At 44.4% G+C, this 27613-nt stretch overlaps 1 protein-coding gene across 2 annotated transcripts; it reads right to left on the bottom strand.

Moving 5' to 3' along the window:
* Window positions 1–108: 108 nt before the first annotated feature.
* Window positions 109–27136, bottom strand: nme9 (NME/NM23 family member 9). Of its 2 annotated transcripts, XM_045704938.1 has the most exons (17): window positions 25730–27130; window positions 25571–25603; window positions 25389–25446; window positions 24846–24949; window positions 24671–24742; window positions 22978–23094; window positions 22755–22824; window positions 22483–22658; window positions 20981–21135; window positions 18996–19192; window positions 18584–18728; window positions 14796–14903; window positions 6670–6839; window positions 4564–4708; window positions 1623–1888; window positions 594–1052; window positions 109–492 (listed from the first exon to the last, which is right to left on the bottom strand). In XM_045704938.1, the coding sequence occupies exons 2-17, from the start codon at window positions 25601–25603 to the stop codon at window positions 473–475; spliced, it is 2295 nt and encodes a 764-aa protein (XP_045560894.1). In that variant the 5' UTR covers window positions 25730–27130; the 3' UTR covers window positions 109–472. The 2 variants fall into 2 exon arrangements, with proteins under 2 accessions (XP_045560894.1, XP_045560895.1); XM_045704939.1 differs by having other exon boundaries at window positions 18996–19141; window positions 25571–27136.
* Window positions 27137–27613: the final 477 nt, after the last annotated feature.

Below are 27613 nucleotides of genomic sequence, written 5' to 3'. Positions count from 1 at the left end.
TGTATTCAGCATTTCACTGTGAGGTCTACTACACCTGTTGTATTCGGCGCATGTGACTAATACAATTTCATTTGATTGTGTTGATGTAGACATTGATACACAAAAATATAAAAATCCGCAATAAGATTTTTATTTCATTTTTCACAACATTCAAATGAAGTAACATGATAATGTACTGCAGCCCTGCAAGTGGTATTGTTCATTTGTTATATCTGAAAGACGACGACCATCCAGTCTTAACTTGGATGATCAGAGTCTTGGGGATGATCTGTCCTGGGAATCTCTACTGGGGATGATCTGTCCTGGGGATCTCTACTGGGGAGGATCTGTCCTGGGAATCTCTACTGGGGATGATCTGTCCTGGGAATCTCTACTGGGGATGATCTGTCCTGGGAATCTCTACTGGGGAGGATCTGTCCTGGGGATCTCTACTGGGGAGGATCTGTCCTGGGGATCTGTCGATCCTTCTTCTTCAGACTGGTGTCTGATCACCTGTAATATGAAGAAGGATCAACTCACCTGAATGCAGTTCTTTACCTTCAGCACAGATTTAGATCACGTGTTCATTATATTGAGCACAATCTCGTTCTTACCTTCCCCTTCTTTGCTTGTGACACTAGGTGTGTCTGACGTGGATGTGGCCTGCTCAACATGCTCTTGATGGCTCTCTGGACTTCCTGATTCAACATGCTCTTGATGGCTCTCTGGACTTCCTGATTCAACATGCTCTTGATGGCTCTCTGGACTTCCTGATTCAACATGCTCTTGATGGCTCTCTGGACTTCCTGATTCAACATGCTCTTGATGGCTCTCTGGACTTCCTGATTCAACATGCTCTTGATGGCTCTCTGGACTTCCTGATTCAACATGCTCTTGATGGCTCTCTGGACTTCCTGATTCAACATGCTCTTGATGGCTCTCTGGACTTCCTGATTCAACATGCTCTTGATGGCTCTCTGGACTTCCTGATTCAACATGTTCTGTCATTTCTGCAGTTGTACAACCTGATTTGTCTGAAGCCATGAGATCTGCAAAACTGTCCTGCTGCTTTCCTGAAAGAAAACATTGTACATGTTTACTGTTGAAAAGGGCTGTTCCTTGTTTATCAGTCTTGACTTTGGTCCATCGAGCCAGATAGGTGCCAGTGTTGAATCCCAACAGGTCTAACAGCTCTCCACTAGTGACCCTGTTCTTCACGGTCCTTCTAGTCGGATAGAACTTTACTGAACAAATATAAACGCAACAATTTCAAAGATTTTGCAGAGTTACAGTTCATATAAGGAAATCACTCGATTGAAAAAAATAAAATAAAATTAGGCCCTAATCTATGGATTTCACATGACTGGGCAGGGGCGCTGCCATTGGTGGGCCTGGGAGGGCATAGGCCCCACCCACTGGGGAGCCAGGCCCAGCCAATCAGAATGAGCTATATTACAGACGGAAATGCTCCACTAACAGGGATGTAAACAAAATTGTGCACAAAATTTGAGAGAAATAAACTTTTTGTGCGAATCGAACATTTCTGGGATTTTTTTTTTCAGCTCATGAAACACGGGACCAACACTTTACATGTTGGGTTTATATTTTTCTTCAGTGTAGTAACTTGAAGTGTGATTGGTTACCTAGCGATGTGGGATCCAGTTCCCCATTGCTGGTCAGGTCTCCGTCTGAGGTGATGATATCACCAAACAGGAAGTGTATCTTCTCCTGGGCATGCTCCTGACTGGAGGAGCCGTGAAGGGCGTTGTGGAGGATGTCTAAGGCGAAGCGGGCTCTCAGGGACCCCGGGGCTGTCACCTGGGCCAGGCCAGGGTCTGTGGGGCCCATCATGGACCGCCACTCATCCACAGCATTTTCCTTGGTCAGCACCAGCAGCATACAGGGGCCGCTACAGAGACAGGGTTTCAGATGTACTCTTCTACCCTGAGCATTATTAACTGTCTCCCCTGAGCATTATTAACTGTCTCCTATACCCTGAGCATTATTAACTGTCTCCTATACCCTGAGCATTATTAACTGTCTCCTCTACCCTGAGCATTATTAACTGTCTCCTATACCCTGAGCATTATTAACTGTCTCCTATACCCTGAGCATTATTAACTGTCTCCTATACCCTGAGCATTATTAACTGTCTCTTCTCCCCTGAGCATTATTAACTGTCTCCTCTACCCTGAGCATTATTAACTGTCTCTTCTACCCTGAGCATTATTAACTGTCTCCTATACCCTGAGCATTATTAACTGTCTCCTATACCCTGAGCATTATTAACTGTCTCCTATACCCTGAGCATTATTAACTGTCTCTTCTCCCCTGAGCATTATTAACTGTCTCTTCTACCCTGAGCATTATTAACTGTCTCTTCTACCCTGAGCATTATTAACTGTCTCCCCTGAGCATTATTAACTGTCTCCCCTGAGCATTATTAACTGTCTCTTCTACCCTGAGCATTATTAACTGTCTCCCCTGAGCATTATTAACTGTCTCCTATACCCTGAGCATTATTAACTGTCTCCCCTGAGCATTATTAACTGTCTCTTCTACCCTGAGCATTATTAACTGTCTCCCCTGAGCATTATTAACTGTCTCCTATACCCTGAGCATTATTAACTGTCTCCTATACCCTGAGCATTATTAACTGTCTCTTCTACCCTGAGCATTATTAACTGTCTCCTATACCCTGACCATTATTAACTGTCTCCCCTGAGCATTATTAACTGTCTCCTATACCCTGAGCATTATTAACTGTCTCATATACCCTGAGCATTATTAACTGTCTCTTCTACCCTGAGCATTATTAACTGTCTCCCCTGAGCATTATTAACTGTCTCCTATACCCTGAGCATTATTAACTGTCTCCTCTACCCTAAGCATTATTAACTGTCTCCTATACCCTGAGCATTATTAACTGTCTCCTATACCCTGAGCATTATTAACTGTCTCCCCTGAGCATTATTAACTGTCTCTTCTACCCTGAGCATTATTAACTGTCTCCTATACCCTGAGCATTATTAACTGTCTCATATACCCTGAGCATTATTAACTGTCTCCTCTACCCTGAGCATTATTAACTGTCTCTTCTACCCTGAGCATTATTAACTGTCTCCCCTGAGCATTATTAACTGTCTCCTATACCCTGAGCATTATTAACTGTCTCCCCTGAGCATTATTAACTGTCTCTTCTACCCTGAGCATTATTAACTGTCTCCTATACCCTGAGCATTATTAACTGTCTCCTATACCCTGAGCATTATTAACTGTCTCATATACCCTGAGCATTATTAACTGTCTCCTATACCCTGAGCATTATTAACTGTCTCCTATACCCTGAGCATTATTAACTGTCTCCCCTGATCATTATTAACTGTCTCTTCTACCCTGAGCATTATTAACTGTCTCCCCTGAGCATTATTAACTGTCTCCCCTGAGCATTATTAACTGTCTCCCCTGAGCATTATTAACTGTCTCCCCTGAGCATTATTAACTGTCTCCTATACCCTGAGCATTATTAACTGTCTCCCCTGAGCATTATTAACTGTCTCTTCTACCCTGAGCATTATTAACTGTCTCCCCTGAGCATTATTAACTGTCTCCTATACCCTGAGCATTATTAACTGTCTCCTATACCCTGAGCATTATTAACTGTCTCCCCTGAGCATTATTAACTGTCCTATGTGACAATTACAATAGAGCTGTCCTCCAACACTAACCCAGAGCTGTCCTCTAACCCAGAGCTGACCTCTAACCCAGAGCTGACCTCCAACTCTAACCCAGAGCTGACCTCTAACCCAGAGCTGACCTCTAACCCAGAGCTGAACTCTAACCCAGAGCTGACCTCCAATACTAACCCAGAGCTGACCTCTAACCCAGAGCTGACCTCTAACCCAGAGCTGACCTCCAATACTAACCCAGAGCTGATCTCTAACACAGAGCTGACCTCTAACCCAGAGCTGAACTCTAACCCAGAGCTGTCCTCCAACACTAACCCAGAGCTGACCTCTAACCCAGAGCTGACCTCTAACCCAGAGCTGACCTCTAACCCAGAGCTGTCCTCCAACTCTAACCCAGAGCTGAACTCTAACCCAGAGCTGTCCTCCAACTCTAACCCAGAGCTGACCTCTAACCCAGAGCTGACCTCTAACCCAGAGCTGAACTCTAACCCAGAGCTGAACTCTAACCCAGAGCTGTCCTCCAACTCTAACCCAGAGCTGACCTCTAACCCAGAGCTGATCTCTAACCCAGAGCTGAACTCTAACCCAGAGCTGTCCTCCAACTCTAACCCAGAGCTGACCTCTAACCCAGAGCTGACCTCTAACCCAGAGCTGAACTCTAACCCAGAGCTGAACTCTAACCCAGAGCTGTCCTCCAACTCTAACCCAGAGCTGACCTCTAACCCAGAGCTGATCTCTAACCCAGAGCTGATCTCTAACCCAGAGCTGATCTCTAACCCAGAGCTGAACTCTAACCCAGAGCTGTCCTCCAACTCTAACCCAGAGCTGACCTCTAACCCAGAGCTGACCTCTAACCCAGAGCCAGATATATAGGATTATGTAGCACAGTACTAACCTGCACATGAAGTCAACCAGCTGGCCGTAGAACGGTTTGTCTCTGTGTTCCCTGTAGAACTCCTCAGCCGTGTCTCTGGACAACACCGTCTCCTTCAGCCGAGATATCGAGAAACCCCCAGCACGGATCTCCCCCAGGATCTCCTCTGGAAGGGGGAGGAAGGGGGAGGACGAGTACAACTGACTAAGGACCGGTTTGGATTTTTATTTATTTTAACTGACTTGCCTAGTTAAATAAAGGTAAGAACAAATTCTTATTTTCAATGACGGCCTAGGAATAGTGGGGTTAACTGCCTTGTTCAGGGGCAGAACGACGGATTTTTAACCTGTTGGGTCTAGGGGGCAGCATTTGCACGTCTGGATAAAAAAAATGTACCCGATTTAATCTGGTTACTAATCCTACCCAGTAACTAGAATATGCATATACTTATTATATATGGATAGAAAACACTCTAAAGTTTCCAAAACTGTTTGAATGGTGTCTGTGAGTATAACAGAACTCATTTGGCAGGCAAAACCCTGAGACATTTTCTGACAGGAAGTGGATACCTGATGTGTTGTATTGACTTTAAACCTATCCCATTGAAAAACACAGGGGTTTAGGAATATTTTGGCACTTCCTATTGCTTCCACTAGATGTCACCAGCCTTTACAAAGTGTTTTGAGTCTTCTGGAGGGAGATCTGACCGAACAAGAGCCATGGAACGGTGATGTCCCATTAGACACCTGGCGCGCTACTTCATGTTGGGTACCCTCGTTCCAATACGTTATAAAAGACTATGCATTCGTCCACCTTGAATATTATTCATGTTCTGGTTAAAAAGGCCCTAATGATTTATGCTATACAACGTTTGACATGTTTGAACGAACGGAAATATATTTTTTCCCCTCGTTCATGACGAGAAGTCCGGCTGGCTTACATCATGTGCTAACGAGACGGAGATTTTTGGACATAAATGATGAGCTTTTTTGAACAAAACTACATTCGTTATGGACCTGTGATACCTGGAAGTGACATCTGATGAAGAGAATCAAAGGTAATGGATTATTTACATAGTATTTTCGATTTTAGATCTCCCCAACATGACGTCTAGTCTGTATCGCAACGCGTATTTTTCTGGGCACAGTGCTCAGATTATTGCAAAGTGTGATTTCCCAGTAAGGTTATTTTTAAATCTGGCAAGTTGATTGCGTTCAAAAGATGTAAATCTATAATTCTTTAAATGACAATATAATATTTTACCAATGTTTTCTAATTTTAATTATTTAATTTGTGACGCTTGACTTGACTGCCGGTTATTGGAGGGAAACGATTTCCTCAACATCAATGCCATAGTAAAACGCTGTTTTTGTATATAAATATCAACTTGATAGAACTAAAAATGCATGCATTGTCTAACATAATGTCCTAGGAGTGTCATCTGATGGAGATTGTAAAAGGTTAGTGCATCATTTTAGCTGGTTTTATGGTTTTGGTGACCCTGTCTTTGACTTGACAAAACATTACACACAACTCTTGTAAATGTACTGTCCTAACATACTCTAAATTTATGCTTTCGCCGTAAAACCTTTTTGAAATCGTAAAACGTGGTTAGATTAAGGAGATGTTTATCTTTCAAATGGTGTAACATAGTTGTATTTTTGAAAAATTTGAATTTTGACATTTATTTGGATTCAAATTTGCCGCTCTTGAAATGCACCTGCTGTTGATGGAGTGCACCACGGGTGGCACGCTAGCGTCCCACCTAGCCCCAAGAGGTTAACTTGTCAGCTCGGGGATTTGAACTTGCAACCTTTCGTTTACTAGTCCAACGCTCTTAACCACTAGGCTATCCTGCCGCCCCAAATAACTGGTAACTGGTACATAGTAAATAAATGTACAGTATATTGTGTATTGATTGATTGACTGATTCAGTGAATCATGTACCTCTATGTTCGTCCATGGAATCAGTGAATCATGTACCTCTATGTTCGTCCATGGAATCAGTGAATCATGTACCTCTATGTTCGTCCATGGAATCAGTGAATCATGTACCTCTATGTTCGTCCATGGAATCAGTGAATCATGTACCTCTATGTTCGTCCATGGAATCAGTGAATCATGTACCTCTATGTTCGTCCATGGAATCAGGCTTAATGATGGCCAGAGTCTGCTGTTTAGGGAAGAAGAAGTCAATCTCCTCCTCTGCCTCCTCTCTGCTGGCACTGCCATGGAGCTGGTTCAGCTGGTTCTGGGGCTCACTGTCCTCACTGGCCACCATGAACTGGGTTCTGAGGCTGAGGGGACAGTCACAGAGCACCGTGAGAGAGGCACAGTCACAGAGCACCGTGAGAGAGGCACAGTCACAGAGCACCGTGAGAGAGGCACTACGAAAGGAGAGGGGACAGTCACAGAGCACCGTGAGAGAGGCACAGTCACAGAGCACCGTGAGAGAGGTTTTCAATACAGTATCAAACTTATGGGAACAAGATTATTTAGTGTTGTGGTGGTGTAGGGACGTTATATGACGTACTGCTCATTCAGTAGAAACATAGTTCACTGTTTTATCTGTTGTTTTATATGTAATGTGGATGTTTTGGTGAGTTTGGACCCCAGGAAGAGCAGCTAATGGGGATCCATAATAAACCCCAGGAAGAGTAGCTGCTGCCTTGGCGGGAACTAATGGGGATCCATAATAAACCCCAGGAAGAGTAGCTGCTATCTTGACAGGAACTAATGGGGATCCATAATAAACCCCAGGAAGAGTAGCTGCTGCCTTGACAGGAACTAACGGGGATCCATAATAAACCCCAGGAAGAGTAGCTGCTGCCTTGACAGGAACTAATGGGGATCCATAATAAACCCCAGGAAGAGTAGCTGCTGCCTTGGCAGGAACTAATGGGGATCCATAATAAACCCCAGGAAGAGTAGCCGCTGCCTTGACAGGAACTAATGGGGATCCATAATAAACCCCAGGAAGAGTAGCTGCTGCCTTGACAGGAACTAATGGGGATCCATAATAAACCCCAGGAAGAGTAGTTAAATGGGGATTCCTATTAAATACCAATACAATTATAATAGCTGAAAAGTGTTTTCTTGTACAGGGATATATCTCAAGTGGCTCCCTGTTTACATTTACATTTAGATTTTAGTCATTTAGCAGACGCTCTTATCCAGAGCGACTTACAGTAGTGACTGCATACATTTCATTCATTTTTTTTCTGTGCTGGCCCCTCGTGGGAAACGAACCCACAACCCTGGTGTTGCAAACACCATGCTCTACCAACTGAGCTACAGGGAAGGCTGTTCCCTTCTGTAAACACTGAGTGTATAAAACATTAATAATAATAATAAACAGAGCCCTATGGGACCTGGTAATAAACAGAGCTCTATGGGACCTGGTAATAAACAGAGCTCTATGGGACCTGGTAATAAACAGAGCTCTAATGGACCTGGTAATAAACAGAGCTCTATGGGACCTGGTAATAAACAGAGCTCTATGGGACCTGGTAATAAACAGAGCTCTATGGGACCTGGTAATAAACAGAGCTCTATGGGACCTGGTAATAAACAGAGCTCTATGGGACCTGGTAATAAACAGAGCCCTATGGGACCTGGTAATAAACAGAGCCCTATGGGACCTGGTAATAAACAGAGCTCTATGGGACCTGGTAATAAACAGAGCTCTATGGGACCTGGTAATAAACAGAGCTCTATGGGACCTGGTAATAAACAGAGCTCTATGGGACCTGGTAATAAACAGAGCCCTATGGGACCTGGTAATAAACAGAGCTCTATGGGACCTGGTAATAAACAGAGCTCTATGGGACCTGGTAATAAACAGAGCTCTATGGGACCTGGTAATAAACAGAGCTCTATGGGACCTGGTAATAAACAGAGCTCTATGGGACCTGGTAATAAACAGAGCTCTATGGGACCTGGTAATAAACAGAGCTCTAATGGACCTGGTAATAAACAGAGCCCTACGGGACCTGGTAATAAACAGAGCTCTATGGGACCTGGTAATAAACAGAGCTCTATGGGACCTGGTAATAAACAGAGCTCTATGGGACCTGGTAATAAACAGAGGGACCTGGTAATAAACAGAGCCCTATGGGACCTGGTAATAAACAGAGCTCCTATGGGACCTGGTAATAAACAGAGCTCTATGGGACCTGGTAATAAACAGAGCCCTATGGGACCTGGTAATAAACAGAGCTCTATGGGACCTGGTAATAAACAGAGCCCTATGGGACCTGGTAATAAACAGAGCTCTATGGGACCTGGTAATAAACAGAGCTCTATGGGACCTGGTAATAAACAGAGCCCTATGGGACCTGGTAATAAACAGAGCTCTATGGGACCTGGTAATAAACAGAGCCCTACGGGACCTGGTAATAAACAGAGCTCTATGGGACCTGGTAATAAACAGAGCCCTATGGGACCTGGTAATAAACAGAGCTCTATGGGACCTGGTAATAAACAGAGCTCTATGGGACCTGGTAATAAACAGAGCTCTATGGGACCTGGTAATAAACAGAGCTCTATGGGACCTGGTAATAAACAGAGCTCTATGGGACCTGGTAATAAACAGAGCTCTATGGGACCTGGTAATAAACAGAGCTCTATGGGACCTGGTAATAAACAGAGCCCTATGGGACCTGGTAATAAACAGAGCTCTATGGGACCTGGTAATAAACAGAGCTCTATGGGACCTGGTAATAAACAGAGCTCTATGGGACCTGGTAATAAACAGAGGGACCTGGTAATAAACAGAGCTCTATGGGACCTGGTAATAAACAGAGCTCTATGGGACCTGGTAATAAACAGAGCCCTATGGGACCTGGTAATAAACAGAGCTCTATGGGACCTGGTAATAAACAGAGCTCTAATGGACCTGGTAATAAACAGAGCTCTATGGGACCTGGTAATAAACAGAGCCCTATGGGACCTGGTAATAAACAGAGGGACCTGGTAATAAACAGAGCTCTATGGGACCTGGTAATAAACAGAGCCCTATGGGACCTGGTAATAAACAGAGCTCTATGGGACCTGGTAATAAACAGAGCCCTATGGGACCTGGTAATAAACAGAGCTCTATGGGACCTGGTAATAAACAGAGCCCTATGGGACCTGGTAATAAACAGAGCCCTACGGGACCTGGTAATAAACAGAGCCCTATGGGACCTGGTAATAAACAGAGCTCTAATGGACCTGGTAATAAACAGAGCTCTATGGGACCTGGTAATAAACAGAGCTCTAATGGACCTGGTAATAAACAGAGCTCTAATGGACCTGGTAATAAACAGAGCCCTATGGGACCTGGTAATAAAGAGAGCTCTAATGGACCTGGTAATAAACAGAGCCCTACGGGACCTGGTAATAAACAGAGCTCTAATGGACCTGGTAATAAACAGAGCCCTATGGGACCTGGTAATAAACAGAGCCCTATGGGACCTGGTAATAAACAGAGCCCTATGGGACCTGGTAATAAACAGAGCTCTATGGGACCTGGTCATAAACAGAGCTCTATGGGACCTGGTAATAAACAGAGCTCTATGGGACCTGGTAATAAACAGAGCTCTATGGGACCTGGTAATAAACAGAGCTCTATGGGACCTGGTAATAAACAGAGCCCTATGGGACCTGGTAATAAACAGAGCTCTATGGGACCTGGTCATAAACAGAGCCCTATGGGACCTGGTAATAAACAGAGCTCTATGGGACCTGGTAATAAACAGAGCCCTATGGGACCTGGTAATAAACAGAGCTCTAATGGACCTGGTAATAAACAGAGCTCTATGGGACCTGGTAATAAACAGAGCCCTATGGGACCTGGTAATAAACAGAGCCCTACGGGACCTGGTAATAAACAGAGCCCTATGGGACCTGGTAATAAACAGAGCTCTAATGGACCTGGTAATAAACAGAGCCCTACGGGACCTGGTAATAAACAGAGCTCTAATGGACCTGGTAATAAACAGAGCCCTATGGGACCTGGTAATAAACAGAGCCCTATGGGACCTGGTAATAAACAGAGCCCTATGGGACCTGGTAATAAACAGAGCTCTATGGGACCTGGTAATAAACAGAGCTCTATGGGACCTGGTAATAAATAGTGCTCTATGGGACCTGGTAATAAACAGAGCTCTATGGGACCTGGTAATAAACAGAGCTCTATGGGACCTGGTAATAAACAGAGCTCTATGGGACCTGGTAATAAACAGAGCCCTATGGGACCTGGTAATAAACAGAGCCCTATGGGACCTGGTAATAAACAGAGCTCTATGGGACCTGGTAATAAACAGAGCCCTATGGGACCTGGTAATAAACAGAGGGACCTGGTAATAAACAGAGCTCTATGGGACCTGGTAATAAACAGAGCCCTATGGGACCTGCTAATAAACAGAGCTCTATGGGACCTGGTAATAAACAGAGCCCTATGGGACCTGGTAATAAACAGAGCCCTATGGGACCTGGTAATAAACAGAGCCCTATGGGACCTGGTAATAAACAGAGCTCAAAGGGACCTGCTAATAAAGACAGCTCTACGGGACCTGGTAATAAACAGAGCTCTATGGGACCTGGTAATAAACAGAGCTCTATGGGACCTGGTAATAAACAGAGCCCTATGGGACCTGGTAATAAACAGAGCTCTATGGGACCTGGTAATAAACAGAGCCCTATGGGAACTGGTAATAAACAGAGCTCTATGGGACCTGGTAATAAACAGAGCTCTATGGGACCTGGTAATAAACAGAGCCCTATGGGACCTGGTAATAAACAGAGCCCTATGGGACCTGGTAATAAACAGAGCTCTAAGGGACCTGGTAATAAACAGAGCCCTATGGGACCTGGTAATAAACAGAGCCCTATGGGACCTGGTAATAAACAGAGCCCTATGGGACCTGGTAATAAACAGAGCTCTATGGGACCTGGTAATAAACAGAGCCCTACGGGACCTGGTAATAAACAGAGCTCTATGGGACCTGGTAATAAACAGAGCTCTAATGGACCTGGTAATAAACAGAGCCCTATGGGACCTGGTAATAAACAGAGCTCTATGGGACCTGGTAATAAACAGAGGGACCTGGTAATAAACAGAGCTCTATGGGACCTGGTAATAAACAGAGCTCTATGGGACCTGGTAATAAACAGAGCCCTATGGGACCTGGTAATAAACAGAGCTCTATGGGACCTGGTAATAAACAGAGCCCTATGTGACCTGGTAATAAACAGAGCTCTATGGGACCTGGTAATAAACAGAGCTCTATGGGACCTGGTAATAAACAGAGCTCTATGGGACCTGGTAATAAACAGAGCTCTATGGGACCTGGTCATAAACAGAGCCCTATGGGACCTGGTAATAAACAGAGCTCTATGGGACCTGGTAATAAACAGAGCCCTATGGGACCTGGTAATAAACAGAGGGACCTGGTAATAAACAGAGCTCTATGGGACCTGGTAATAAACAGAGCCCTATGGGACCTGGTAATAAACAGAGCTCTATGGGACCTGGTAATAAACAGAGCTCTAATGGACCTGGTAATAAACAGAGCTCTATGGGACCTGGTAATAAACAGAGCCCTATGGGACCTGGTAATAAACAGAGCCCTACGGGACCTGGTAATAAACAGAGGGACCTGGTAATAAACAGAGCCCTATGGGACCTGGTAATAAACAGAGCTCTATGGGACCTGGTAATAAACAGAGCCCTATGGGACCTGGTAATAAACAGAGCTCTATGGGACCTGGTAATAAACAGAGCCCTATGGGACCTGGTAATAAACAGAGCTCTATGGGACCTGGTAATAAACAGAGCTCTAATGGACCTGGTAATAAACAGAGCTCTAATGGACCTGGTAATAAACAGAGCTCTATGGGACCTGGTAATAAACAGAGCCCTATGGGACCTGGTAATAAACAGAGCCCTATGGGACCTGGTAATAAACAGAGCTCTATGGGACCTGGTAATAAACAGAGCTCTATGGGACCTGGTAATAAATAGTGCTCTATGGGACCTGGTAATAAACAGAGCTCTATGGGACCTGGTAATAAACAGAGCTCTATGGGACCTGGTAATAAACAGAGCCCTATGGGACCTGGTAATAAACAGAGCTCTATGGGACCTGGTAATAAACAGAGCCCTATGGGACCTGGTAATAAACAGAGGGACCTGGTAATAAACAGAGCTCTAATGGACCTGGTAATAAACAGAGCTCTATGGGACCTGGTAATAAACAGAGCCCTACGGGACCTGGTAATAAACAGAGCTCTATGGGACCTGGTAATAAACAGAGCCCTATGGGACCTGGTAATAAACAGAGCCCTATGCGACCTGGTAATAAACAGAGGGACCTGGTAATAAACAGAGCTCTATGGGACCTGGTAATAAACAGAGCTCTAATGGACCTGGTAATAAACAGAGCTCTAATGGACCTGGTAATAAACAGAGCTCTATGGGACCTGGTAATAAACAGAGCCCTATGGGACCTGGTAATAAACAGAGCCCTATGGGACCTGGTAATAAACAGAGCCCTATGGGACCTGGTAATAAACAGAGGGACCTGGTAATAAACAGAGCTCTATGGGACCTGGTAATAAACAGAGCCCTAATGGACCTGGTAATAAACAGAGGCCTAATGGACCTGGTAATAAACAGAGCCCTATGGGACCTGGTAATAAACAGAGCTCTAATGGACCTGGTAATAAACAGAGCCCTATGGGACCTGGTAATAAACAGAGGGACCTGGTAATAAACAGAGCCCTATGGGACCTGGTAATAAACAGAGCCCTATGGGACCTGGTAATAAACAGAGCTCTATGGGACCTGGTAATAAACAGAGCCCTATGGGACCTGGTAATAAACAGAGCTCTATGGGACCTGGTAATAAACAGAGCTCTATGGGACCTGGTAAAAAACAGAGCTCTATGGGACCTGGTAATAAACAGAGCTCTATGGGACCTGGTAATAAACAGAGCTCTATGGGACCTGGTAATAAACAGAGCTCTAAGGGACCTGGTAATAAACAGAGCTCTATGGGACCTGGTAATAAACAGAGCTCTAAGGGACCTGGTAATAAACAGAGCTCTAATGGACCTGGTAATAAACAGAGCTCTATGGGACCTGGTAATAAACAGAGCCCTATGGGACCTGGTAATAAACAGAGCTCTATGGAACCTGGTAATAAACAGAGCCCTATGGGACCTGGTAATAAACAGAGCCCTATGGGACCTGGTAATAAACAGAGCCCTATGGGACCTGGTAATAAACAGAGCTCTATGGGACCTGGTAATAAACAGAGCTCTATGGGACCTGGTAATAAACAGAGCTCTATGGGACCTGGTAATAAACAGAGCTCTATGGGACCTGGTAAAAAACAGAGCTCTATGGGACCTGGTAATAAACAGAGCCCTATGGGACCTGGTAATAAACAGAGCTCTATGGGACCTGGTAATAAACAGAGCTCTATGGGACCTGGTAATAAATAGAGCTCTATGGGACCTGGTAATAAACAGAGCTCTATGGGACCTGGTAATAAACAGAGGGACCTGGTAATAAACAGAGCTCTATGGGACCTGGTAATAAACAGAGCTCTACGGGACCTGGTAATAAACAGAGCCCTATGGGACCTGGTAATAAACAGAGCTCTATGGGACCTGGTAATAAACAGAGCTCTATGGGACCTGGTAATAAACAGAGCTCTATGGGACCTGGTAATAAACAGAGCTCTATGGGACCTGGTAATAAACAGAGCTCTATGGGACCTGGTAATAAACAGAGCCCTATGGGACCTGGTAATAAACAGAGCTCTATGGGACCTGGTAATAAACAGAGCCCTACGGGACCTGGTAATAAACAGAGCTCTATGGGACCTGGTAATAAACAGAGCCCTATGGGACCTGGTAATAAACAGAGCTCTATGGGACCTGGTAATAAACAGAGCTCTATGGGACCTGGTAATAAACAGAGCTCTATGGGACCTGGTAATAAACAGAGGGACCTGGTAATAAACAGAGCTCTATGGGACTTGGTAATAAACAGAGGGACCTGGTAATAAACAGAGCTCTATGGGACCTGGTAATAAACAGAGCTCTATGGGACCTGGTAATAAACAGAGCTCTAATGGGACCTGGTAATAAACAGAGCTCTATGGGACCTGGTAATAAACAGAGCTCTATGGGACCTGGTAATAAACAGAGCTCTATGGGTCCTGGTAATAAATAGTGCTCTTTATGAGAGCTAGTCGTACCAGTCGGGCTGCTCCTCCCTGGCCTTGCTGACGTCTTTAGGGCCCAGAAGGTTCCTCCAGTGGTCCACAGCTCCTGTCCTGGCCAGGGCCAGAGCCAACACAGGACCACTGTAACAGAAACACAGTCAACAGGAATAACATTCTAGAGACTAGATAGACTAGGGGGAATAATAGACTAGGGGGAATAATAGACTAGGGGGAATAATAGACTAGGGGGAATAATAGACTAGGGGGGAATAATAGACTAGGGGGAATAATAGACTAGGGGGAATAATAGACTAGAGGGAATAATAGACTAGGGGAATAATAGACTAGGGGGGATAATAGACTAGGGGGAATACTAGACTATGGGGGAAAATAGACTAAGGGGAATAATAGACTAGGGGAATAATAGACTAGGGGTATAAGACTAGGGGGAATAATAGACTAGGGGGAATAATAGACTAGAGGGAATAATAGACCAGGGGGAATAATAGACTAGGGGGGAATAATAGACTAGGGGGAATAATAGACTAGGGGTATAAGACTAGGGGGAATAATAGACTAGGGGGAATAATAGACTAGAGGGAATAATAGACCAGGGGGAATAATAGACTAGGGGTATAAGACTAGGGGGAATAATAGACTAGGGGGAATAATAGACTAGGGGGAATAATAGACTAGGGGGAATAATAGACTAGGGGGAATAATAGACTAGAGGGAATAATAGACTAGGGGGAATAATAGACTAGGGGAATAATAGACTAGGGGAATAATAGACTAGAGGGAATAATAGACTAGGGGGAATAATAGACCAGGGGGAATAATAGACTAGGGGGAATAATAGACTAGGGGGAATACTAGACTAGGGGGAATAATAGACTAGGGGAATAATAGACTAGAGGGGAATAATAGACTAGGGGAATAATAGACTAGAGGGAATAATAGACTAGAGGGAATAATAGACTAGGGGAATAATAGACTAGGGGAATAATAGACTAGGGGGAATAAAAGACTAGGGTAATACTAGACTAGGGGGAATAATAGACTAGGGGGAATAATAGACTAGGGGGAATAATAGACTAGGGGGAATACTAGACAAGGGGAATAATAGACTAGGGGAATAATAGACTAGGGGGAATAATAGACTAGGGGGGAATAATAGACTAGGGGGAATACTAGACTAGGGGGAATAATAGACTAGGGGAATACTAGACTAGGGGGAATAATAGACTAGGGGGAATAAAAGACTAGGGTAATACTAGACTAGGGGGAATAATAGACTAGGGGGAATAATAGACTAGGGGGGAATAATAGACTAGGGGAATAATAGACTAGGGGAATAATAGACTAGGGGAATAATAGACTAGGGGAATAATAGACTAGGGGAATAATAGACTAGGGGAATAATAGACTAGGGGGGAATAATAGACTAGGGGAATAATAGACTAGGGGAATAATAGACTAGGGGAATAATAGACTAGGGGGAATAATAGACTAGGGGGAATAATAGACTAGAGGGGAATAATAGACTAGGGGAATAATAGACTAGAGGGGAATAATAGACTAGGGGAATAATAGACTAGAGGAATAATAGACTAGGGGAATAATAGACTAGGGGAATAATAGACTAGGGGGAATAATAGACTAGGGGGAATAATAGACTAGGGGAATAATAGACTAGGGGGAATAATAGACTAGGGGAATAATAGACTAGGGAATAATAGACTAGGGGAATAATAGACTAGGGGAATAATAGACTAGGGGAATAATAGACTAGGGGAATAATAGACTAGGGGAATAATAGACTAGGGGAATAATAGACTAGGGGAATAATAGACTAGGGGGAATAATAGACTAGGGGAATAATAGACTAGGGGGAATAATAGACTAGGGGGAATAATAGACTAGAGGGGAATAATAGACTAGGGGAATAATAGACTAGGGGGAATAATAGACTAGGGGAATAATAGACTAGGGGAATAATAGACTAGGGGGAATAATAGACTAGGGGGAATAATAGACTAGGGGGAATAATAGACTAGGGGAATAATAGACTAGGGGGAATAATAGACTAGGGGGAATAATAGACTAGGGGAATAATAGACTAGGGGGAATAATAGACTAGGGGGAATAATAGACTAGGGAATAATAGACTAGGGGAATAATAGACTAGGGGAATAATAGACTAGGGGAATAATAGACTAGGGGAATAATAGACTAGGGGGAATAATAGACTAGGGGAATAATAGACTAGGGGGAATAATAGACTAGGGGAATAATAGACTAGGGGGAATAATAGACTAGAGGGAATAATAGACTAGGGGAATAATAGACTAGGGGAATAATAGACTAGGGGAATAATAGACTAGGGGAATAATAGACTAGGGGAATAATAGACTAGGGGGAATAATAGACTAGGGGAATAATAGACTAGGGGAATAATAGACTAGGGGAATAATAGACTAGGGGGAATAATAGACTAGGGGAATAATAGACTAGGGGAATAATAGACTAGGGGAATAATAGACTAGGGGAATAATAGACTAGGGGAATAATAGACTAGGGGGAATAATAGACTAGGGGAATAATAGACTAGGGGAATAATAGACTAGGGGAATAATAGACTAGGGGAATAATAGACTAGGGGGAATAATAGACTAGGGGAATAATAGACTAGGGGAATAATAGACTAGGGGAATAATAGACTAGGGGAATAATAGACTAGGGGGAATAATAGACTAGGGGAATAATAGACTAGGGGAATAATAGACTAGGGGAATAATAGACTAGGGGGAATAATAGACTAGGGGAATAATAGACTAGGGGGAATAATAGACTAGGGGAATAATAGACTAGGGGGGAATAATAGACTAGGGGAATACTAGACTAGGGGAATAATAGACTAGGGGAATAATAGACTAGGGGAATAATAGACTAGGGGAATAATAGACTAGGGGAATAATAGACTAGGGGAATAATAGACTAGGGGAATAATAGACTAGGGGAATAATAGACTAGGGGAATAATAGACTAGGGGAATAATAGACTAGGGGAATAATAGACTAGGGGAATAATAGACTAGGGGAATAATAGACTAGGGGAATAATAGACTAGGGGGAATAATAGACTAGGGGAATAATAGACCAGGGGAATAATAGACTAGGGGAATAATAGACTAGGGGAATAATAGACTAGGGGAATAATAGACTAGGGGAATAATAGACCAGGGGAATAATAGACTAGGGGAATAATAGACTAGGGGAATAATAGACTAGGGGAATAATAGACTAGGGGGAATAATAGACCAGGGGAATAATAGACTAGGGGAATAATAGACTAGGGGGAATAATAGACTAGGGGAATAATAGACTAGGGGAATAATAGACTAGGGGAATAATAGACTAGGGGAATAATAGACCAGGGGAATAATAGACCAGGGGGAATAATAGACTAGGGGAATAATAGACTAGGGGAATAATAGACTAGGGGAATAATAGACTAGGGGGAATAATAGACTAGGGGAATAATAGACTAGGGGAATAATAGACTAGGGGAATAATAGACTAGGGGGAATAATAGACTAGGGGAATAATAGACTAGGGGAATAATAGACTAGGGGGAATAATAGACTAGGGGAATAATAGACTAGGGGAATAATAGACTAGGGGAATAATAGACTAGGGGGAATAATAGGGCCGTGGGTCTTATAAACACCACTGATTTTGTGTGAGTGCCAAGTTGGTAGTTGATTTGTGATCTTGCTTTGATACTCTAGTTATCTTGTGTTTCATTTGTCAGATGGTTACCTGGTCATGTTGTGCAGTAGGGCAGGGAAGTAGTCCTGGTCAACATGTCGTCTGTAGAACCGTCTGGCCTGTTCCTCTGTTAATATCACCTCTCTCTGGAGAGACACAGTGAAGCCAGCCTCGTGGATACGAGACAAGATCTCATCTGGAACAGAAAACAGTACTGAAGCCAGTCTCATGGAGACCAGACCAGACCAGATCTGGAACACAATACTTTAGAAAAGGTCATCAAAATGATGCTTCAATTTGCCTTCAGACTATTTCTGATATTTCTTTCAATTGTCAGAAAAAACATTTTGAGGAAGAAACCTTGAAAATCTCAAAAACGCGAATGACTTCTTCACTAAATACAGGCCTAGCCTGTACTGCTGATATGACGCGTGTTGTGTACAGTAATTGGCACGCGGCCCACCTCCGCTCTCCCTGGCGATGTTGGGTCGGATGAGAGCCAGTGTCCTCTCCACTTGCCCTTCCTCATCGTGCTGCTCTGCCCGGGAAGAAGTCCTGAAGCTGGGGAAGAAGAAGGCCAGCTCCCTCCTGGCCTGATGGTTGTCGTCACTACCATGGAGAGCATTAAACAGGGTTTCACTGCCATACTGGGCACGTAGGCTAGGGGAGGGAGGAAGGAGGAGAGCAGGGGAAGGAGGGAGAGGAGACAGAGGAAGGAGGGAGAGGAAGGGAACGAGGTAGGGAGAGAAGGAGGGAGGTGAGAGGAAGGGATGGAGGAAGGGAGAGAAGGAGGGAGAAGGAGAGGAGAGAGGATGGGAAGGGAAGGGAGAGGTTGAAAAGAGGGGAGAGAAAATGGAGGAGGAGAGAAGAGGGAGGAGGAGAGGGTAGAGGTAGGGAAGGAAAATAAGAGTACAGATGGTTACTCTGCTGGTGACCAGTGAGGATAGTTAGGAGAGGAACATTGCCTTGGAATTGTTTGTTCTGTTGGAGCAACAATCTGTCTAGATTACATGCTGTCTTCATTCACGGCAAGTGAACGTCCACACAGCCCTCAAACGAAGCATTTATGCGCTGTACACAAATACATACCACTATTTGAAATTAAAAACCATCTACTGTTTGTTCTGAATATTGAATTTATGTCCCTTTAATATTATGATCATTGAGCATTGTACCCGTGTCCTGTTCCTGTATAAAGACTGTGTTTCTGGATTAGGGCCGTGTTTCTGGATTAGGGCTGTGTTTCTGGATTAGGGCCGTGTTTCTGGATTAGGGCTGTGTTTCTGGATTAGGGCTGTGTTTCTGGATTAGGGCCGTGTTTCTGGATTAGGGCCGTGTTTCTGGATTAGGGCCGTGTTTCTGGATTAGGGCTGTGTTTCTGGATTAGGATTAGGGCCGTGTTTCTGGATTAGGGCCGTGTTTCTGGATTAGGGCCTTGTTTCTGGATCAGGGCCGTGTTTCTGGATTAGGATTAGGACCGTGTTTCTGGATTAGGATTAGGACCGTGCTTCTGGATTAGGGCCGTGTTTCTGGATTAGGATTAGGACCGTGCTTCTGGATTAGGGCCGTGTTTCTGGATTAGGATTAGGGCCGTGTTTCTGGATTAGGGCCGTGTTTCTGGATTAGGACCGTGTTTCTGGATTAGGGCTGTGTTTCTGGATTATGGCTGTGTTTCTGGATTAGGGCTGTGTTTCTGGATTATGATTAGGACCGTGTTTCTGGATTAGGGCCGTGTTTCTGGATTAGGGCTGTGTTTCTGGATTAGGGCCGTGTTTCTGGATTAGGGCTGTGTTTCTGGATTAGGGCCGTGTTTCTGGATTAGGGCCGTGTTTCTGGATTAGGGCTGTGTTTCTGGATTAGGGCTGTGTTTCTGGATTAGGGCTGTGTTTCTGGATTAGGGCCGTGTTTCTGGATTAGGGCCGTGTTTCTGGATTAGGGCCGTGTTTCTGGATTAGGGCTGTGTTTCTGGATTAGGATTAGGGCCGTGTTTCTGGATTAGGGCCGTGTTTCTGGATTAGGGCCGTGTTTCTGGATCAGGGCCGTGTTTCTGGATTAGGATTAGGACCGTGTTTCTGGATTAGGATTAGGACCGTGCTTCTGGATTAGGGCCGTGTTTCTGGATTAGGATTAGGGCCGTGTTTCTGGATTAGGACCGTGTTTCTGGATTAGGGCTGTGTTTCTGGATTAGGGCTGTGTTTCTGGATTAGGGCTGTGTTTCTGGATTATGATTAGGGCCGTGTTTCTGGATTAGGGCCGTGTTTCTGGATTAGGGCAGTGTTTCTGGATTAGGGCTGTGTTTCTGGATTAGGGCTGTGTTTCTGGATTATGATTAGGGCCGTGTTTCTGGATTAGGGCCGTGTTTCTGGATTAGGGCAGTGTTTCTGGATTAGGGCAGTGTTTCTGGATTAGGGCAGTGTTTCTGGATTAGGGCTGTGTTTTTAATTGTACCTCTCAGGTTTATCCCTCCTGGCTTCCTCTATGTCTGCTGGACCAATGAACTCCCTCCATGCTTGCACCACATGACCTGACCCCTCCCTCTGAGAGACCAACAGGATGTAAGAGGGGCCACTGGACATGAACTGGATCAGGTCCTCAAAACAGGCCTGGGAATACACAGGTAATAGTGATGGGCATTCAGAGTATTTTCAGTGAGACAGATCTTTTATCTCTTTTCACCTAAAAGAGACATTTGGCTCCCAAAAGGCTCTCTGTTCAGTAGTGCTTCAAAAAGTATGAAAAAACATGATTTATTTTTTCATTTTTTATATAAAGCCTAAAAAGTTGCTTATCATTATCCTAGATCATGAAATGTGTGTTCAAATAACATTTTTACCTGACAAATGAAGAATACAAAAATAACACATTGCAAAAATGAGCGTGGACCAAAATGAGTCTCTCTTTCTCTCTCTGTCTCTCTCTCTGTCTCTCTCTCTCTCTCTCTCTCTGTCTCTCTCTGTCTCTCTCTCTCTCTCTCTCTCTCTCTCTGTCTCTCTCTCTCTCTCTCTCTGTCTCTCTCTTCTCTCTCTCTCTGTCTCTCTCTCTCTCTCTGTCTCTCTCTCTCTCTCTCTCTCTCTCTCTCTGTCTCTCTCTCTCTCTCTCTCTCTCTCTCTCTCTCTGTCTCTCTCTCTCTCTCTCTCTCTCTGTCTCTGTCTCTCTCTCTCTCTCTGTCTCTCTCTCTGTCTCTCTCTCTGTCTCTCTCTCTGTCTCTCTCTCTCTCCTCACTACCTACGCTTCTTACAGTGAGGACGTATCATCTTCCGACAATGTTTTTTTTAAAATCATTTATTTACATATAATCGTTGCCTGTAGCTCACAAAGCAGTAATAGCAGTATGCAAATCAGGGTGCCAAATAAAAATGTAAAATAAAAAATAAAAAAAGAGCTGTATCAACTACTATCAGTGTGAAGTTATGTTCTGCTGAATGACAGTATGTTTGACTGGGAGGCTGTCTAGCAGGTGATGGGCGTTCCTCTGAAGGAGCAGCACAGTAGCTGTTTTAACACAACAGGTGAACACGCTCAATCTTTAGCAGATTGAAACATTCTCTTCTTTGGTTCTCTGTACTGTACCCCTCCTACTTAGATCTGGTAGAAATCTACTGATCTCTCCTACTTAGATCTGGTAGAAATCTACTGTACCTCTCCTACTTAGTTCTGGTAGAAATCTACTGATCGCTCCTACTTAGATCTGGTAGAAATCTACTGATCTCTCCTACTTAGTTCTGGTAGAAATCTACTGTACCTCCCCTACTTAGTTCTGGGTGAAATCTACTGATCGCTCCTACTTAGTTCTGGGTGGAATCTACTGATCTCTCCTACTTAGTTCTGGTAGAAACCTACTGTACCCCTCCTACTTAGTTCTGGTAGAAATCTACTGTACCCATCCTACTTAGTTCTGGTAGAAATCTACTGATCTCTCCTACTTAGTTCTGGTAGAAATATTACTGTACCTCTCCTACTTTGTTCTGGTAGAAACCTCGTGCTTCAGAGTCGCTCAGCGTTTTCTCCTCGTGGGCTAAGATCTCAAACCCGGCATCCTGAATCTTCATGATAATCTCACTAGCTTTGCCGTGAGCCACAGCGTTTGGTTTGATGATGGCCACCGTGTATGATTTACTGTCTGGAACTACAGACAGTAAAGTTACTTGGCTGTAAAACACTGGTTAAAGTTGACGGAAAAGGAATAAATGGCCCATGTAAGATGAATAAGTAGCTACAGTACCAAGTATATCTTCATCACTTTGATCCTCCTCCTCCTCCTCTTCTTCATCTATCAAACCTTCATCTTTCACCTGAAAAACACAGAATAGCAAAGAGTGTATCCTACAGGTCAGTCATTTGAAAGACAGTTTTTTTAAACTCTCAAGCAATCAGCATGTATGAATATTTGAGTGTACCTTGCTGTTTGTAAGTGCATGTGTGTTTGTGTGTCTGTTTTGACTCACCACTCTGCGTTCCCCTCCCTCCTCCAGGACAGTCTTCTCCCTGGCCAGTTCCTCCAACACCATCTTCTGGAGGAGAGGAGCGTTAGCCCCCCGTAGCACTGATACCATCTCTCCCCCCTGAACCAGATACAGAGGTTAGGATCCCCATCCTCTGGAGGAGAGGAGCGTTAGCCCCCCGTAGCACTGAGACCATCTCTCCCCCCTGAACCAGATACAGAGGTTAGGATCACCATCCTCTGGAGGAGAGGAGCGTTAGCCCCCGTAGCACTGAGACCACCCCTCCCCCTGAACCAGATACAGAGGTTAGGGTCCCCATCCTCTGGAGGAGAGGAGCGTTAGCCCCCCGTAGCACTGAGACCATCTCTCCCCCCTGAACCAGATACAGAGGTTAGGGTCCCCATCCTCTGGAGGAGAGGAGCGTTAGCCCCCGTAGCACTGAGACCATCTCTCCCCCCTGAACCAGATACAGAGGTTAGGGTCCCCATCCTCTGGAGGAGAGGAGCGTTAGCCCCCGTAGCACTGAGACCATCTCTCCCCCTGAACCAGATACAGAGGTTAGGGTCCCCATCCTCTGGAGGAGAGGAGCGTTAGCCCCCGTAGCACTGAGACCATCTCTCCCCCCTGAACCAGATACAGAGGTTAGGGTCCCCATCCTCTGGAGGAGAGGAGCGTTAGCCCCCGTAGCACTGAGACCATCTCTCCCCCCTGAACCAGATACAGAGGTTAGGGTCCCCATCTTCTGGAGGAGAGGAGCGTTAGCCCCCGTAGCACTGAGACCACCCTCCCCTGAACCAGATACAGAGGTTAGGGTCCCCATCCTCTGGAGGAGAGGAGCGTTAGCCCCCGTAGCACTGAGACCATCTCTCCCCCTGAACCAGATACAGAGGTTAGGGTCCCCATCCTCTGGAGGAGAGGAGCGTTAGCCCCCGTAGCACTGAGACCATCTCTCCCCCCTGAACCAGATACAGAGGTTAGGGTCACCATCCTCTGGAGGAGAGGAGCGTTAGCCCCCCGTAGCACTGAGACCATCTCTCCCCCCTGAACCAGATACAGAGGTTAGGGTCACCATCCTCTGGAGGAGAGGAGCGTTAGCCCCCGTAGCACTGAGACCATCTCTCCCCCCCTGAACCAGATACAGAGGTTAGGGTCACCATCCTCTGGAGGAGAGGAGCGTTAGTCCCCGTAGCACTGAGACCATCTCTCCCCCCTGAACCAGATACAGAGGTTAGGGTCACCATCCTCTGGAGGAGAGGAGCGTTAGTCCCCGTAGCACTGAGACCATCTCTCCCCCCTGAACCAGATACAGAGGTTAGGGTCCCCATCTTCTGGAGGAGAGGAGCGTTAGTCCCCGTAGCACTGAGACCATCTCTCCCCCCCCTGAACCAGATACAGAGGTTAGGGTCACCATCCTCTGGAGGAGAGGAGCGTTAGCCCCCCGTAGCACTGAGACCCCCCCTCCCCGGAGACATTTCAAGCTGTGTTTGAGTTTATCTTAATCTGCTTCAGACAGAACATTATTTGTATAGATTGTAGCTGAACCGGTCTTGAAATGATAATAATGAATAACTGATTACTCTCTGAGTAACACAGAGATGCATCCACCGACCCAGACATACATCTACAGTACCTGCACAATTCCAGATCAACACTTGGGGAAAGAAATAGGGAGAGACTGAGAGAGATCAGGACTAACCCCATAGAACAGGAAGGTGGGCTCACACTTCCCCCTGTACCTTTCCAGAGCATCGATACTGTCAGCTTTTGCCTGCAAGGAAAACCAGTTCAATTTAAACAAAAGCCTTTTTTCAATATAATTTTTTTTCAGAAATGTCATTCTACATTGAATGATATTTGTCTGTTGTCTTTACTGTGGCAAAATGTAACAAGTCATCTCCCAGTTCATTTTTGATCTTCCTCAGCAAGCTGACAACAGCACGGCATGGACCACACCACTGCTGGTACACATCTACAACTGAAGGGGACAGAGAAACAGGACAGGCGTTAGTAAACGGTATGTAGGCACATCCTGCAGTAAGCAGCATGAACACATGGGGGCAGCAGCATGCAGTGGTAGTGAATGATACATTCACATTTTAGTCATTTTTAGCAGACGCTCTTATCCAGAGCGACTTACAGTAGTGAATGCATACATTTCATACATTTTTTTTCCCTTCTCCGTACTGGGTCCCCCCCCCGTGGGAATCGAACCCACAACCCTGGCGTTGCAAACACCATGCTCTACCAACTGAGCCACACAGGACCACATGTGTTGCATTCCTCTATGAATAACCAAGTAAGAGGTACGTTTTCATTGCAAATAATGAAACAAACAAGTCACAACATACAGCCAGAGTGAAACGGCTACACCTAAGTAAGAAAACGTAATACGCAACAAAGCACATCATTTTTACCTGTTAAACCTTTAGTTGCAAGCATCTCATCCCATTGCTCTTGGTTTGAGACAGACGCCTGGAGAAAGTAGTACCAAGAAAGAACAGCAGTGTTAGCTAACGTTACCATTCTGATCACACAGTGTGCTGCCCATCACACCCAACTTAGATACCTGCTAAAAAATAAAAACAAACCGACTGACCTGCAAGCTTACTTCTTTCTTTTTGCCAGCCATCTGAGAACACAATTTTTTAACAAAAAAACTCCAAATACGTTATTTGCAAGCAAAAAAATAAGTCTTTATAAGTTGAGTTGAGAGCGGTTGCTAACTCTACTAGCTATGGCGCAAGAGCTTGTTTACCTTTCTCGTTGCTAGGCAATGCTCTTCTTTCGGTATCTATGGCTTCGCCGCCGAGTGGCGCCAGAACCCGCTATTAGCACAAAGCTCTGGGTGTCTATGCAGCCTGTACTCATTTAGCTAGCATGGAGCTAGCATGGAGTTAGCATGGAGTTAGCATGGAGCTAGCATGGAGTTAGCATGGAGCTAGCATCGAACTAAGCTAGCTAGCACAGTTAATGGTGGACAATTTCAGTTCAAACTAGTCAGGTAGAGGTTTGGGTTCTATTCGAAAGTATATTTCTTTGACTGCTAAAACCATGTACAATCCCATTTCCATACATCTACTGTTATTGCTAGTCTCTGTTCTGTGATTTTTGATGATTTTTTTGCGGGTTGTGCTGAGCAGCACTGACAGCTGTGTTGACATGACAACCGGGTTGAACTCTGAACCTTGGAATGGATCATGTGACCCGGATGTTTGTTTTGTGCTGTCGCTTGCAGCTCTGATTGAAACGTGTCAACTGGATGCAAGCTAGTTGCAAGGGGGGGGTGTTTCACGGAGCAACTAAACTTGCAACACAAGTTGCGTCGTGTAATGGCAGCCTTATTAAACCGATGCCACGCGAAACAATCTGGACCAATTTATTTTTCTTGCAACACAATTGCATCTGGGTTGTTAAACGTGTGTCACCCCCCCCAAGAAATTGCCTGCAACGTAATTGCATTGCATCTCCAAGACATAGGGCAGTGTTTCCATGTTTGAGGTTTTACATACAAATTGGGATACTTTGTAAACGATGTCGCTGGTGAAAATGTATTGGTTGCGAATTTTTGGAGCTATTTCAAAGTTGTTTCTTAAATAATATATATATATTTCACTGCGACCTGCTGCTGACTGTCAGGCAGTGAGCAGGCTGTTGCTGAGTGAGTGTGAAGAACAGCCCATAGCCGTGGTATTTTGACCATATACCACACCGCCTCGTGCCTTATTGCTTAATTCTGATGTTGACTGCTTAAAGAAAACGGTATCAAGCCAAGTGCTTCATGCATGATTTGTTCTTGGGTCTCGGGGGCTGCCCGAGTGGAAATTTGAAATGGAGGTTATGAAACTCCCTCGCATGGTTCTTTTTATGTGGACAAGTCCTCAATGACACTTCCGTTAGGCTAAATGTGGAGAATTATACATTTGCCTCTGTTGGCCATCAAGTATTATTAGCCTATTAATGTATATGCCATTGTAGGATACCATTTGATAGAATAAATATGTTGAAATGATGATATAACTGGAATCATTGCAAATCTATTTGTGCAACTTTTGTAGCCTACCTGGAGCTGGCGACACAATTTAATAAATAGCCTGTAACTTCAGTTAATTGTTGCTGTAGTCTTGTGTTATTATGAACACATTAGATTGACAGTAGTCAGTAGTCAGATTAGACTACAGGTAAAACTCATTCTAAAATATAGAACACTGGCTGTAGTTGACAAGCATATCCAGTTCATATACATATTATTCATATTTAATTCAGTGATTGAAATGATGACTCAGTAGCCTATTCATCCTTAGTAGCCTATTCCAGCAGGAAACACAAGCACTTCTTTCTTATTGTAATTATTATATTATATATATATATTTTTAAAACCTTTATTTAACTGGGCAAGTCAGTTAAGAACAAATTCTTATATACAATGACAGCCTACCAAAAGGCCTCTTGCGAGGATGGGGGCTGGGATTAAAAATACAAACACATCATGACTAGAGAGACACCACAACACTACATATAGAGAGACACCACAACACTACATAAAGAGAGACACCACAACACTACATAAAGAGAGACACCACAACACTACATAAAGAGAGACAACACAACACTACATAAAGAGAGACACCACAACACTACA

The sequence above is a fragment of the Salmo salar genome, chromosome ssa21, assembly GCF_905237065.1.
Source record: "Salmo salar chromosome ssa21, Ssal_v3.1, whole genome shotgun sequence".
Classification (NCBI taxonomy): domain Eukaryota; kingdom Metazoa; phylum Chordata; class Actinopteri; order Salmoniformes; family Salmonidae; genus Salmo; species Salmo salar.
Note: the sequence above shows the minus strand (reverse complement) of the source record. Positions and strands in the feature narration are given on the sequence as shown.